Source organism: Stylophora pistillata, chromosome 11, assembly GCF_964205215.1.
Source record: "Stylophora pistillata chromosome 11, jaStyPist1.2, whole genome shotgun sequence".
Lineage (NCBI taxonomy): Eukaryota > Metazoa > Cnidaria > Anthozoa > Scleractinia > Pocilloporidae > Stylophora > Stylophora pistillata.
Window position 1 is genome coordinate 21,651,432 of NC_142529.1, and position 14,884 is coordinate 21,666,315.

Consider the following 14,884-nt stretch of genomic DNA (forward strand, 5'->3'; position numbering starts at 1 on the left):
GATAGCTGTCCAGAACGAAAAGATTGATGCAAAACAATGGGGAGAGGAAACAGCAAATTGAGAAGATAGCAAACATTGTTAAAACTCTTTTGCAAGTCGCCGGCAACTGAGCTGTTTCTTTCCAACAATACGTTTTGGTAAACTTTCGAATGACTAATTTTACGATTAATTTAAGTTCATTGTTCTGTAAAGAGAACGACATGGGCGAATGGAAACATCAATTCCGAAGTTTCCAGCTGCTCTCCATCAACCGAGCTGTTAATGTAAATTGGCCATCGTAAAGAGTTTTAGAAGCTGACGTTTCGACCGTTAAACCTTCTCCAGAGCGAAAGATGAAGAGCTAACGACGACTGAGAGCTAACGCTCTGACGAAGGGCTAACTCTCAAAAAATCAGTTGTACAAACTATATACAGTGGCCAATTTACAGTCAACACAGTTGATAAAAGTTAAGTATCCTCCCAGTTTGGGTGCTCGCATCGGGTTCTGGGTACAAAAGACAAAAGAAATCATGCTCAGCTTTAGAATAGATATATTTCATCTTCTTGAAGTAATTACCATTAACTTTCTGCTGGTAAAGTTACAATTCAGTTTGTACACGGTTTTGAGTTTTACCTTACTAGAGTTACATGAGGTAGTTTTAGCAAATATTTTGATTTCAAGACATTTTGCATTCAACATTTCGCCATTTCTCTCCAAACATGCATCCTTCGCACGCAAAGGGGCTCTTGCTAGCATCCTGGCTTGAGCAGCACGCAAGAGTTACGTAGTTCTCCCAACGTGCGGGATTCACCGATCGTGTCACAGTTCAGTGCCAATAGAGCCTGTGTGCAAGCTAACTGCGTCCTTTGCATCAATGCTCCGAGACATGGATTTTTTTTAAGGGGGATGGGATAAAAAGACGATTTTCAGCCTGAACGTCCTCAACGATACACATGGAGAGTGCTTACACCATAAACCAACTGAAGCCTTTATTCCCGGGGTCTTTCAAGTCTCTGAAATACAACATGGCGGACGTTCGATGTCTGCAGCGTAACGTGAAATTATGATTGTTATCAGAACTGAGGGTTGATGGTTCGAACAGAATGTTCAAGCGCTGTAATGTGGATGATTTGGTTGTAACGAAGTCAAAGCTACAATGTAGCGACTGAAGTATGGATTCTGAAGCTTATGAGATCGCTAGAGGTCTATACAACTCGAAAGGTATTTTAATCGGACTTTAGTTGGTTAACCCATGAATTCCTAAGAATGACAAGCAGGAAATCTCTCCTTAAACTAACAAAGCCAAAGCTGATTAAAAAATAAGGTTTACGAGAATAACGGAAATGATCAGCAAGTAAAGTAGCTGTAGACTTCTAACAAGATTCACCGATGCTATTATTACGTGTACCATGCATCGGACTGTTTAAAAAACAGAATGGAGAATATGCACACTGATGTAAGGGCGTAAAGGATTTATGTACGTGAAGATAACAGTATAGCAGAGTGGATCAATTTGTTTCTTGGTGGTACCTTTTTAATTGCAAAGATATATATAAATGTTGTTGATATTGTTGTCAATATTTGTTGTTTTTGTAGTCATTTTGTTGTTTTAAAGAAGTCTTGTAAGGTAAACACTGTGGTTTAGGGATGGAATATCTTATACATCGATAAAAACTGATGTGAGATTTTACTGTTGTTTTTGTATTTAAATTTAATGCAAGTGAGCATCCAAAGACCACCCACTGCAGCCCAGCATGGTGTTTTCACTGCCAGTTCCAGAGGGCCACCACCTCAGGCTGGAATAAAACCTTGTCCATTCAGTGCCAAGGCTGAAATAACTACAGAGAGAGTTGGTGAGAAGACAAATGTAAGGCAGAGATCACGCCTTCCATGGAGGCCATTTTCTGGACATGCTGCACTGAACAGACCAGCTCCCTTAGAGAACAAAGAATCTGACAGTGGCACAGTTCAAATGAAAGAGGAACTGAGCCATGATTCTGATGCTGTCCCCTCAGTGTACAAAGACAGGTGAGGTTACACAAATTGTTTTAAATTGAAATAGTGTAGGCCATTAAATTTTCACTTGTTAAGAGAATTCTAAGTTTGCAGTAAATGTAGCTCAACACCTCGTAAACTGTAGATTTCCTCAACCCTTCACATTTTAACATCAGTATCCATATTCTCCATGCTGTTCTTTATACATTTCCTAAGGTGTTGACAAGGAGAATTTGTTTGACAATCCAGAGCCTCTTTAGTTGGTGATCATGTCCTCTATTCCTGTGACTAAATCTTTATTATTGTGAGGTGTGTGTAGTCCAGTGGTCAGTGCGCTGGACTCTGGGTCAGTTGGCCTGGGTTCAAGTCCTGGCTGGGGCATGACGTTGTGTCCTTAAGCTAGACGCTTCACCCACATTGCTTCATCTTCTCGGATAAGAGGTAAAACTGTAGGTCCCGTCTCCTGCACGGTTAGGAGTAGGAGATGTAAATTTCCCATGCACAAGATTACTGTGTAGTGGATGTCCTCCCCGGGGTGGGATGGGTGGGAAGGTGAGATCGCTACATGGACTGAAGCGGCTGCCAGAGGCGCCTGATAAAAATGCTGACGTCCAATCTCAACCTTACGATACTGTTAAGCGCAACTGAATATATCCACGTAGAAGTCCGCGGTATATAAATGTAAAAATGTAAATGTAATTCAGGGAAGATATTGTGAGGGGAAATTAGATGCCAGTTACTCCAAGGAGTTGAAGCGTTAAGAGCAGAATTATTGCTGACAGTAAGTGTTTTGTCCTTTAAATAATGTGTACAGGTGTATGCCCAAGAACATTACAATTCTACAAGAGTGGCTGACAGAAGATGTGCCAAATAACTGGTGAGTGCACATATTGTTTGTTTTCTCTTCAAAATATGTGGTTTCCTGTGATCACCCATTCTGAGCTTTGTTGTCAATCCAAGATACATGTCCATGTACAGTGTGTTCATGGAGACTCCAATTTTTTTCTTGTTGCAAAAGTTTAGATGGAATTAAATTTTCCCCTTATTGTTTCAGATCTTGAAGATAAAAGACAATCTTGAACAAAGAAAATTAAAAGTCAAGCTAGTTTCAAAAACTTTAAACTTACCTTGGAAATGAGTTTGAATCCCACCATGTATGGAATCCTTATATACCTACCAATAATTTGACAACTGAGGCTTGTTTACTGGTTAGGATTTTTGTTTAGGCCAGGGTCAGAGGTATGTTTTTTACAAATGTATATACTTTTACCATTTTCATTGGAAAATTCACTGAATGATTTGGCAGTAAGCTACAACAAAAATAGTTTTCCATATCAAGTGAATTGACTATTTCCCTCCCTGTACTCTATAAATTAAAGTGTAATACTTATGGCAAAGAAAAATATGAGTGTTTTGTCAAAAAACTAAAAAAGTTTGAAAAGGTGTATATAAAAGAGTGCTTATCTGCCTAATCTTGTTCTGTTGACAGGCCAACACAACTTACACCCAAACACAGCTTTGTATTCCTGCCATGCATGCAGTCAGAGGAGTGTGTGTGGGATAAGCTACCTGCTGTACCACCTACTCAGCAACCTGATGATCTGTTGATCTTTACTCCAGTACCGCAAGTTAAGGTACGGTACATGTGTAGGGGGTTGATGTTGTACGAGACATGGTGGCTTAAGGTGGCTAAACACAGTTTTCACATGCGCTTTTGCTGATGCAATTCAGCCCGCACACAAGGATTACAAAAAAACAAACATGCCGTCAATAGAGTGGTCATTTTATTTACTCAACTTGTATCCACACTATCTGTGCTATTTTTCTCCATAGTTGGTGCAGTGTATTGAGGGCTTTAATTTTTTATTACAAAGACATGTTAGAAAAGTTAATGGTGCAAAGAACCCAGCAATTCTCAGCTTTTTCATTGTTACCGAAAGAACCCAGTTAAATGCAGCACATATTTAGTAAGTATAAAATTACGATTGAATGGTAAATTGCTTTCTTGGAAATATGCCTATTTCTTGAGAACCACTCATTAGAATTTCATGAAATTTGTCATGATAATACTTTAGGAAATAAGTAACTGGAGTATTGAAAAAAATTGATATTTAACAAAGGATATTCTAGATAATCGAGTGAACCTTCAACAAGGGATAACTAAAGATCTCTCTGTTAAATTGTTAGCAAAATGGTGTTAACTGGTGAGTATTGTTACAAGCTTGTTGCATGCAAATTATAAAGAAAATCTAATGACTAAATTTTCTACAAATATACAAACCAGTTTTTAAGGCCTGTTTACATCTATTGATGTCACCATGGCAATGGCACATACGTCAGCTTACAATACAATACAATACAATAGACTTTATTTCAAGAGGGTAGGACGTGATAGTAGTTAAACTGATGATCCTGTGGCCCTCTACCTCTGTACCTATATATACAATTATACTATTAAGTGTTATTCGATTACAGAAAATCATTAATTAACAAAGAATCTAAAATGGTGCACTGAAATTGTTAGTTTCTATCTGGCTTTTTAAGAGAGTGTTTATTAGTCTCTTTTTTAAACTTTTTTGTGTCTTTAGAGTTTCTGAGGGTTTTCTCTAAATTATTCCAGTCTTTGATGGATCTAACTGTGAACATTCGTCCCCCTTCGGTAGGGTTGCTATATTCGGGGCAGCATAGGTTTAGATTGCTGTAACGGGTATTTCTGGAGTGAACATCAGAATTCAGTTGAGGCAGAGATTTCAGGTATTTTATGGAGCATTCTCTCGAGAATTAATGTGCATCTGTTGACATACGCCTCTTGATAGAAGGGAATCCAATTTAACATGTTGAACAAAGGCAATGTGCGTATCTTAACTTTCAAAAAACAAAGTTTGTATTGTTAACTTGCTGCCAGTTTTGGCGATCGAGAGATCAAGGGTTTTAGAGAAAATGGTGAAAGATACAAAGGTATCAAAAACTGTGTTCAGCCGTTATTTGATATTTTTCTTTATTCTTGTCACTAGTCTGTTTGACATTGTATTGCTGTTGTAGGGAGAAAATCTGTCTTGGTCACTCATGGTGGGAGGGGGTGCTGGGGATAGATTAGCATCCCATCTAGGAGGAGGTAGAATACTCGTCATCATTTCATGCCACAGAAACCAGGGTTCATGAAAACTGATTGCTCAATTTTGCCGTATGGTTGCTGTACGGTATGATTGCTGTAGTCGTAGGGGTTGCGGTGTCGTTTGTTGCGGTGTCATTTGTTGCGGTAGTGGACCGTACATAAAAGGCATGTCTGAAAACATCTCGCGCATCTTACTACCCTTCAATATCCGCGTCGCCCACAAACCCATCACCACACTACGTCAGTTACTAACCAATGTTAAAGACAAAGACGAACCGAGGAACAGACAGGGAACGATTTATAAGATCAATTGTTCCGACTGCCAAGCCTCCTACATCGGTGAGACTGGCAGAAACCTCACAACAAGACTGACTGAACACAGACGGGCGACGAGGAAAGTGATGTCAGCAATCACATTGCTGAACACCATCGACTTACCAACCACAACATTGACTGGGACTCTGCGCAATGCCTAACCTACAGCACTGACTATTTTCAACGACTGACTCTGGAAAGCTGGTTTACTAACTTAGAACAGACTCCCCTAAACAGATGTCAACAACTACCCACCCCATACAAACGACTCATTCACGACATAAACATCACAAATGACCGAAAAAGAACAACCTAGCTTTACCGACAGACCGAAACAGACCAATCACGACCGACTTACGTCACTTGAGTCTTACAGCCAATAACATCACGGCGAAACCAACCGATCATTTCACACGAACTGGAATAAGAACATTCTACTGACAACAATCATTCACTTGACTCTGATGATGACTTCCGCACAGGTTGTCGAAACGTCAGTCACTGTCACCGACAACAATCCTTCTCAGGACTACACTCACCCGGACGATCAGACTACACCTTCACATTCCTTTTATTGTTTATAGAAATACAAGCCCCCAAAACCAAGATTCCAGTCATTTGTTGAGGTATGATGAAAAATGTTTTTTGACATGCATCTTTGTTACACAGAAGATAATGATTATTATTTTAAACTTCTTTTCACATGCCTTGTCTTTTGACAACTGGTAAGATGCACAATCACTGAGCTGCACACAACATTTATTTCAATGTTTGAAAAGCATTTTTATTAACCCTCTTCACCCCTACATCAGTATGCATATTCTCCATACTGCTCTCTCTACATTTCCTGAGGTGCTGACAAGGAGAATTTGTTTAACAATCAAAAGCTTCTTTAGTTGGAGGTTAATTCCTATATTCTTGTGAACTTAATGTGTGATTCAGGGGTGATATTGTAAGGAGAAATTAGATGCTGGTAGTCATATACAGTGAACTGTAAATACTCCACAGGATTAAAATACTTCGTGCATAGAACTCTCTTAATGACATGCCACGAACTTGGAATTTGCACAATAATTAAGTTGAAATAGTTTCGTGTACATCTCTTGTCTTTACTTGTACATACAGCTTATCAATTCATTTTTGTGTATCACTCTTGTACTTGTACATGTAGCAATCAGGTTATTAGCTAGAACCTCAAGTCTTCAATGGTAAAATGTTGTCTCAACTTGACAAAACAAGTTGCTCTTAGGGGTTCTTTAGAGGAAGTGCTGAGAAATATGTTAAATCTCTCTGTTGTTGCAAACTAGTTTTTCATTATTTTGTTGAATTTCTTTTCTCAGGAGGAGGACAGAAGATGCAAGCACAGGTCCGCTGTTTTTGTTTATCTTATAGAATTAATTTAACAAATGTCAATTATAATTCAGGTTTAGTAGAGTTTTTAAGTGAAGCTCTTTTCACGCAACTGATGAAATAGATTTTAACCTGCTCTATGGTAAAGTTTGCACTTGAGCCAAATGGCCCCTTCAGCTGGATCTTATCCAGGTTTTCAAAGCATAAAGCAACTAGAAGTATGACTGTACTTTCCCCTGGATAGGATGTCAGTTGTTTAACTCGTTGCGGTGGCCAATTTACAATTTCAACTTAGTTGATATAACCAAATTACCTCGTTACCCCCACCGACGCAGCACCACAGTTTTTTTAGAAACTTTCAGCCTTTATTCATTAGTCCATTGCAAGATTAACCATCGCATTTCATCACCCATCCCTGACAGTTCACCCAAACCCATTAACACTCCTGGGTAGAGAGACACTGTGAAAATTAAGTGTTTTACCTAAGAACACATTGCAATGGCCCAGTCAGGTCTCAAACACGGAGCTCTTGACCCAGAATTTAGTGCACTGGCTAAAAGGCCACTGTGTCCCCCACCTGAACTCTCTATAAGAAGGTGAACAACACACCCTAGAGGGAGCAAACTTATCTGTGCTTGCCAGTCTAAATCCCCGGCACACTTTTGAATAAAGCCAATCATAGGCCAGGTACATTTGAAACATGTTTGCTTATGAGAAATAATCATAAACAGGATTTTTAACTATAGTTTGCGGCCATGGAGACCGTCAGAAACATTTGAATAGATGGTTTTCTGTGGTATACCAGTAGTTAAAGGAGTTTGTAGACCTTTCAACATAGGCAAGTGTCTGGTAACAGTTTTTTCTTGACTTTTTTAAGTAACATAAGATTTTTTTTTTTTTTTAAGAAGTGACATTGTGAAAACAGAGCCAAGTCTCTCCCCACATGAGTAAGTACATGGATAAATAACATGATTTTTCACAGTAACCCCATCACTCTCAAGATCCATTTAGTAACTCTCTTTACTGTCTGTTATACAATTCTTATGATGTAAGTTCTGAGAATTTACTATTGGATCAACTAGCTATTTCCTAATTGATATTTTCTTTCTTCTCGTGACTTGTCTGCTTGATATTGTATTGATATGGTAAGAAGATCGGTCTTGATCACTCATGGTAGTTCAGGGTTGATATTAATGTATGTAGCATCCATTTTGGAATACACTGGAGATTTCATGGTGAGATAAAATTTACAGTTGATTTTGCCTTCTTTCGTTGCCTCACTTTAAGCTTCTTTTCATTTGTTATTTTAGCATTTTTGAGGGAATGCAGAGAGCTGAAATTATTAGACAAGAGATTGAAGATCTTGAAAGGCTGTTACAAGGTAACTGTCTACAATGGAAGAACCTGGCAGTTTTGCCCCACTTTGTACTGCTAGTATAACTAGCTGGACTAATACTCATGGTCTAAAATAAGTGAGGAGAATTTGCTACCTTTCTATAATCAAGAAATGGATAGATATTCTAGTCTTCTCAGATAGGGATGAATAAACTGTAGGCCCCGTCTCCTGCAGGGTTAGGGGTAGAAAACGTTAATTTCCCACGCAGGGGATTACTGTGTGGTGGATGTCCTCCCCTGGGTGGGATGGGTGGGTGTTGGCCCTGAAAAGCCCCTATGGGGATGTATGTATGTATGTATGTGTATGTATGTATGTATGTACGTACGTACGTACGTACCTATGTACGTATGTATGTATGTATGTATGTATGTATGTATGTATGTATGATTGTATGTATAGGGGAGCACATCCTAAAACCCCCCTCAGGAAAAGGATCCTTGCGACTTCTTTTGCATCTTTTTTATCTAGAAAAAAAATGTTTAAAGCCCCGAGTAAGAAGTTGATGTGTCACTGGAAGAACTTTGTTGTCAAATTACAGTTTTTTTTTTCTTTTTTCATTTTAGGCATTGGAAACCCTAAGGGGTCTTCCTTAGTGGTGCGATACCAGCATGATATCAACTACTTGAGAGACATGGCCAAAAACACAGTTGAGGGATATGATTTGTAAGTGATGATTTCAAACAAATTCTCTGTTTTTTTTTTTTTTTCCATTCATTGTTTAATTGCATTGATTACCACCTGCAAAATAAGAATGACATCTGTAGCCTTTTTTTTTCTATTTGGATAAATGCCACAGCTATTAGATAATTTGTATTCTATTGGTTAGCACACCTTTGACTGCAGTCATGTGATTGTCCATATATTTAACAATTATTCCACGAGCGCGCGTTGGATATGAGATGATAGATAGCCAACGAGGCGCGTAGCGCCGAGTTGGCTATAATCATCTCATATCCAACAAGCGCGAGTGGAATAATTGTTTTATTAAAAAAACGCCCCCAAGATATTAGACAAATCTTCTCGACTTTATTTTCTAAGAAGAAACCGGATGTTACAATGTACAGATATTAGATTATGGTATATTGGCTCATATACCATAATGGCAAAGCCAATAAAAAGCCTTGAATTGCATTATCCAATTATCCAGTTTTTAATAAAACGATTTATTAATTGTCTTGGTCTAATTAATGCATTACTGTACAGAAGTATATTGAACCTTAATGCATAATGACATCCATGTACATGTAACTTAAAAACATCGACTTTCCAACTATGGGATAGCGATTTTTTTCATGTTTGGCTGGGGCATAGTTTCGCAGTTCAGGATGATTTAAACGTAAACAGCTATTTTTTCCAAATATTATTCTCAAGCGGCACAATTAACATTAAGGAAACCGATAACATTTTCAAGCCATGTTACTTTATAAGCTATGGCACAGTGCTTATCAAAGAAATTTGACTGCGTTCTTTTTAAGTAATTATTCGTTCAGTTTTACTTACAGTGCTGACCACATTGTGTATGTGTAAGCTCTGGTTTCTTTTCCTTCGTCTTCACAGTTCCCAGGAGGCGCGGAGCCTTACCCCAGTAGCTGCCAGTTTTCAGGTGGAAAAATAATATCTCGCACACTAGCTTGACAATTAAGCCACGTTGGGGGAGTAGCGATAAATTTTTTTTGTTTAGTTGTAGTTTTTTTTTTTCCCCTTAACTCCCATGAGTGATCAAGACAGATTTTCTCCTTACAATCGCAATACAATGGCAAACAGACAAGAGATGAGAAAAAAGAAAAACAGTCCTATCAATTATTGGATTATTAGTTGATTCAATACCAAATTCTCCAAACTTGCATCATAATAATTGTATAGCAGATGGTAAGGAGAAATACTAAAAAGATCAATAGAGTGAAAGGGTTAGGATTACCTCTCCCTGTCATCATGGCATTATTACAGTTGACACACGACTCACTTGTCAAACGTAGCGATCCAGAGGACATCTTTTGAATAAGAGAATGTCACCTACACAGAGATGTCCCTTGAATGATAGTGACAGATACAATGGGACCTCCAATCAGGGGACACCCTCGTCAATATGAAAAGTGTCCCCTGAATAGAGGTTTCCTTTAAATGAAGATAACAACTACAATGGAACTTCGAATCACTGTACGCCCTTATGAATGCAAAAAGGGTCCCTTGAACAGAGGTATCCCTTCAATGAAGGTAACAGGTTACCATTTATATCCCCAGTAAGGACCAAAGTTTGTGTCTCTTGAATTGAAAGTTCCCGTTGTACATAGGTTGTGCTGGGTTTAGAAAGTGCCATTAAGTACCTTTGCTCAAATTAGCTCTTAAGATCAACCTTTTCATTGCAGGAGGATCTTGTCAGATATCCTGAACAACACGAGCAGATTGTGGCGACTATTAAAGAACGACGGGATCAGTGCGTGAGGCAACTGGCTGACATAGAACATGAGATCATGAACGAGAGCACGTGATATTCACAAGACAAGGGAGGCTGCAATCCAGTGCCGAATTTTTATTTACGGTTTTTAGACGCACCCCTATAAATTGAAGAGATTTAGGGGCGCCTGTTCCCCTTGGGGGCAAGGTAATTCCGGTAGGAGAACTTGAGGGGAGTGCTGCCCAAGAGGCGGACAATTTCAGGCTAGTAGTGCATGAATGTGAGCGAGAACTTTGTTTTGGTGTGTTAAGCTTGACGACTGATTACTTTAAAAAAGAAAATGTAGTAAAACGCAAAGGCAAGCAGGAAGATTAAAGTTTCCTCGCTTTTTTCGAGTTGGGCAAAAGAGCCCGTGTGGCCCTCAATGCGTTATGGGTGATCATGAGTGAGATCAATTCACGGCGACATGTCGTGTTTAAAACTATCGGGATTGAAGGTAATAATAAACAATTATTGGATGAGGTGGAGGAGCATGATAGCGATAATTGTCAAGGTTAAAACTTGAAACTTGCAATTAAACTCGAAATTAAAACTTGATTGTTTAAAATAGAACTTGAATTTTGGCGGAAATTTAACGCCGTATGCTTGTCCCTTATGGTTTTCGGCGATTTCTGCCGTATTTGGCTTGCGGCTTGCTTTGCCATCACTGAGATGTAATTTATTTTCCCCTAAGATTTTCGCCAATAGCTCTATGCGTTAACCGCTTTTGACGGTACGACGTCTCCATTTCGGCATAGCATGTGAATACAGTGTATTAGTATTTGCAGTGTCAAAGTAGAAATATGACTTAATTGTTCCCGAGGTTTCATTGCGAAAAGGAGTTCTATAAGAGACGGCCAAGAAATGTATTAAAGGAGAACTGAAGCCCAAAATTGTGTTAATTTTTTTCGATAGTCAAAGTGATGAAATTCTCGATTTTAGCTGTTATTCGTTCTTACCACAAAGGAATATAATTATTTTTAAAAGGTTATTTTCGCGCTGTTGCGGCTTTCAAACCGTGGGCACCAAGTTTTACTCAGCGGTCTTCCAAATGAGCCTGTACAGGGGAACAATAAAAACATGAATCTTGCCTTGTTTACTTTCATCCCCATAACCTACGTCACACGCTTCCCAAAAAACCGCTGACATGCTTGTTCTGAGCCGCCGTACCACGGTCAACTCTCAAGCCAATTATCACCAGAAACCCTTCGTTTTCTGGATGAAAACTGTCTTTCGAGGAAAAAAACATGACGGAAGTTTGTTCTATAATACACAAACATTTGATCTACAGTGCAAAAAATTGCATGAATTTGGACTTCTCTTCTCCTTTAAGTGAACATGAATGCGACCACAGCTTGGCGGGTTACCCCACCTGGAGACGTGTCAAACTTGTTACCGGCTGATAGGGTTTCCCTGTTCGCACTCCGCAAACCACAGGTGGCCCAAGCTCACGTTTCGAGGGAAAAACGAAAGATTATTTCTTGAAAGCGTCACGCGTTGTGTGACGCGGTGTTAAGGTTACTTTCCACCTTAACCAAAAATATAATTTTTTTTTTTTATTGGACTAGATTGAAATTAGACATTTTAACTAAAGTTTACAAAAAGAAAACTTTGAAAATCTCGAAAAGCGTCCGACTTTTTTATGAAAACGTGTTTTCGAATAAAAGTAAATAAATCAGGAAGGTGTCATAATCTCGTAAATGGGCGAGACACTGGGGAAACATTCGCGGCAATTTCATGCTATTTGCACATTTTGTTTTTGGAAGTTCTCTGCTAGCGGAAAGTCTTTTCTCATGGATAAAAAACATAAATCAGAATCAGAAATAAACAGGCCCAGAGAAGAGAGAAATGGCACCATTTTGTCAGGAAAAAGAAAAAAAGAAAACAGTCCAGTCACTCCTCCACGCTGGCATCCAAACTTCGAACAAAGAAGTCGCCATCCAATCTACATTTGTCGTACATAAAGTTAAAAACGAAGTTTACCTCCAAGACCCAAGTACTGGCCTTGATACAAAAACATAAACAATCGCCTCGAATCGTATGAAATTATGAATAAACCCACCCGGGGGAACTCGTCTCAGCGATAAGAGTATGTATGTATGTAGGTAGGTAGGTAGGTTCGTAGGTAGGTAAATAGGTAATTTACGTATGTATGTAAGTAAGTAAGTAAGTAAGTTGCAACAATTGCAATTACAATTTGTGAAATGCCTACCCACAAGTAGTTAAAAACTAGTCGAGTTGGGTAGGTATAATTAAGTTAGGCTATCACTGGTACTTACAAAGATATCGAATTGGCAGTTCAGATTACACTAAGAAAACAGTAGTTCAAATTACAATAAATAATAATTTAAAGTGAAAATAGTAAATTAATTTAAATGATAATAATAACAGGAAAATAGGAAGAGACTTTGCTTTACTGTTTGTAGCTAGAGGATTGATGAGGTTTACAAATTTTTTATTATTTCAAGAAGTGACGATAGTGTAAGATACAAGTTCTGTTGTTTGAAGATGTTAATAATTATTTCATGCATTTGTTTTTTAAGAAATTTCTATGGGGAGATTTTTTAATGCTGTCAGGTAAGGCATTCCATAGCTGCACGCCAAAGTGAGAAAAAGAATTCTTAAGTTGTTCCAGACGAGAAGACATGACATAAAATTTGATGTCTGTTTTTTTAGATAAATTTCTATAGGCAGATTTTTTAATACATATATCTTATTAACCAAGCGCGAGGGCCGTACTGAGAGAATATCGGCCCGAGGTCTTGACAGTACGGACCGAGCTGCGCTCGGTCCGTACAAAAAAGACCGAGGGCCGATATTCTTCCAGTATGGTCCCGAGCAAGTTTGGTTAATAAGAGATTTATTATACGACTGAAGTTCGAAGGGACGCAAGTGCAGTATCATTCGGGACCATTCGGGACAGTGCCCGGTCCAATACTTAGAGAATATATTGGACCGGCAATAGAGCATTTTGATTGGTTGATTTTAGTTATTGGCCCTCTGACTGCCCGAATCGTGTAATACTGTCAGGTAAGGCATTCCATAGCTGCACGCCAAAGTGAGAAAAAGAATTCTTAAGTTGTTCCAGACGAGAAGACATGACATAAAATCTGTTGGTAGTTGCTGATCTGGTGTTGCAGGAATGTATATCTGAGACCAAGGTAAATAGATTTTGAATACGGGGAGAAGCTAGTTTATTTTGAATATCATACATTAAACAAGAAACTGATTCGACATAAAAGAAAATGAACAGGCACGATATTAAGATTAACAAACAAAGGAATAGCATGTTCACACTTTGCAGAAAAGTTAATTAAACGAATTACCCGCTTCTGAAGGAGGAGAAGCTTATCCAAAGTTGACTATAACGCTTGACCCCACGAGCTAATTCCATAAGTAAGGTAGGGGAGAATAAGAGACTGATATAACTTGACAATGATAGAAAGGGGTACAAAGTGTCTTGGTTTAGCTATCATACCAATGGATTTGCTAATTTTCAGAGCAATGAGATGAACATGAGTTTTCCAGTGAAGATTCTTGTCAATGAGTATGCCCAGATATTTTACATAATCCTTGCATTCTAATGGTGAATATGACATTTTATCGATGTCAAAGATATTTATCGTTGGTTAGAAAGATAGCTTCTTTCTATAATTTCGAAATATGACATAATTGGATTTCTTAGCATTTAGAGTTAATTTGTTTGCCGTCAGCCCTTCACAAAGCTTGGTTAGCTCAACGTTTACTTCTAATTCTAGGGATTTAAGGTTTTTACTACCATACAAGATACTGGTGTCATCGGAAAATAAATAAAACTTGAACTTATCTGAACAATTTTCTATGTCATTTAGATACAAAAAAAAAAAACAGTAGAGGCCCCAGAAGAGAGCCTTGGGGAACACCGCAATCAATCGGAGCCTTTTCCGAAGTATAGGGGCCAATGTTAGTTGTCTGCGAACGCAATTTAAGATAAGAAGAGAATCAGTTCTTGACTATTCCTCTTATTCCGTAATGATGTAATTTCTGCAGAAGAATTTCATGATTCACTATGTCGAATGCCTTCTTTAAGTCTATAAAGATGCCATTTATTGTTCATGTTGTTTTGAATAGTGTTGATAATATCTAGCGTTGCATGCTGGGTGGAGTGTCTCTCTCTAAAGCCATATTGAGATGGAACAAGAATATCTGCCTTACTTAAGTAAGATTTAAGACGTACATACATCAATCTTTCAAAGATTCTATTAAAGTTTGAGCGAAGTGAGATGGGCCGGTAACTATTAGGGTCTGTCTTCTCACCAT

At 38.4% G+C, this 14,884-nt stretch overlaps 1 protein-coding gene and 1 long non-coding RNA gene across 2 annotated transcripts in view; one reads left to right on the plus strand and one right to left on the minus strand.

Annotated features, from left to right (window-relative positions):
• Window positions 1-4,659, minus strand: part of LOC148720557 (uncharacterized) — a 486,858-nt gene extending 482,199 nt beyond the window's left edge. Inside the window, exon 1 of the long non-coding RNA XR_015993566.1 lies at window positions 4,613-4,659. This is a non-coding gene — a long non-coding RNA (uncharacterized LOC148720557). The remainder of the gene's footprint in view (window positions 1-4,612) is intronic.
• Window positions 962-11,143, plus strand: LOC148720587 (uncharacterized). Its single transcript, XM_088739821.1, has 11 exons — window positions 962-1,201; window positions 1,702-2,008; window positions 2,790-2,852; window positions 3,465-3,609; window positions 5,990-6,031; window positions 6,746-6,771; window positions 7,661-7,702; window positions 8,066-8,136; window positions 8,715-8,814; window positions 9,709-9,754; window positions 10,518-11,143. Exons 1-11 carry the CDS (start codon window positions 1,153-1,155, stop codon window positions 10,638-10,640), a joined length of 1,014 nt encoding a protein of 337 aa, XP_088595947.1. The 5' UTR covers window positions 962-1,152; the 3' UTR covers window positions 10,641-11,143.
• Window positions 11,144-14,884: the final 3,741 nt, after the last annotated feature.

Bases quoted from the DNA above. Each gene is read 5' to 3' on its own strand.
- LOC148720587 (XM_088739821.1), top strand. From the start codon at position 1,153: ATGGATTCTGAAGCTTATGAGATCGCTAGAGGTCTATACAACTCGAAA. The intron at 2,853-3,464 runs GTGAGTGCACAT...TTCTGTTGACAG, and splicing joins GAAGATGTGCCAAATAACTG to GCCAACACAACTTACACCCA. The intron at 6,032-6,745 runs GTATGATGAAAA...TTCTTTTCTCAG, and splicing joins GATTCCAGTCATTTGTTGAG to GAGGAGGACAGAAGATGCAA.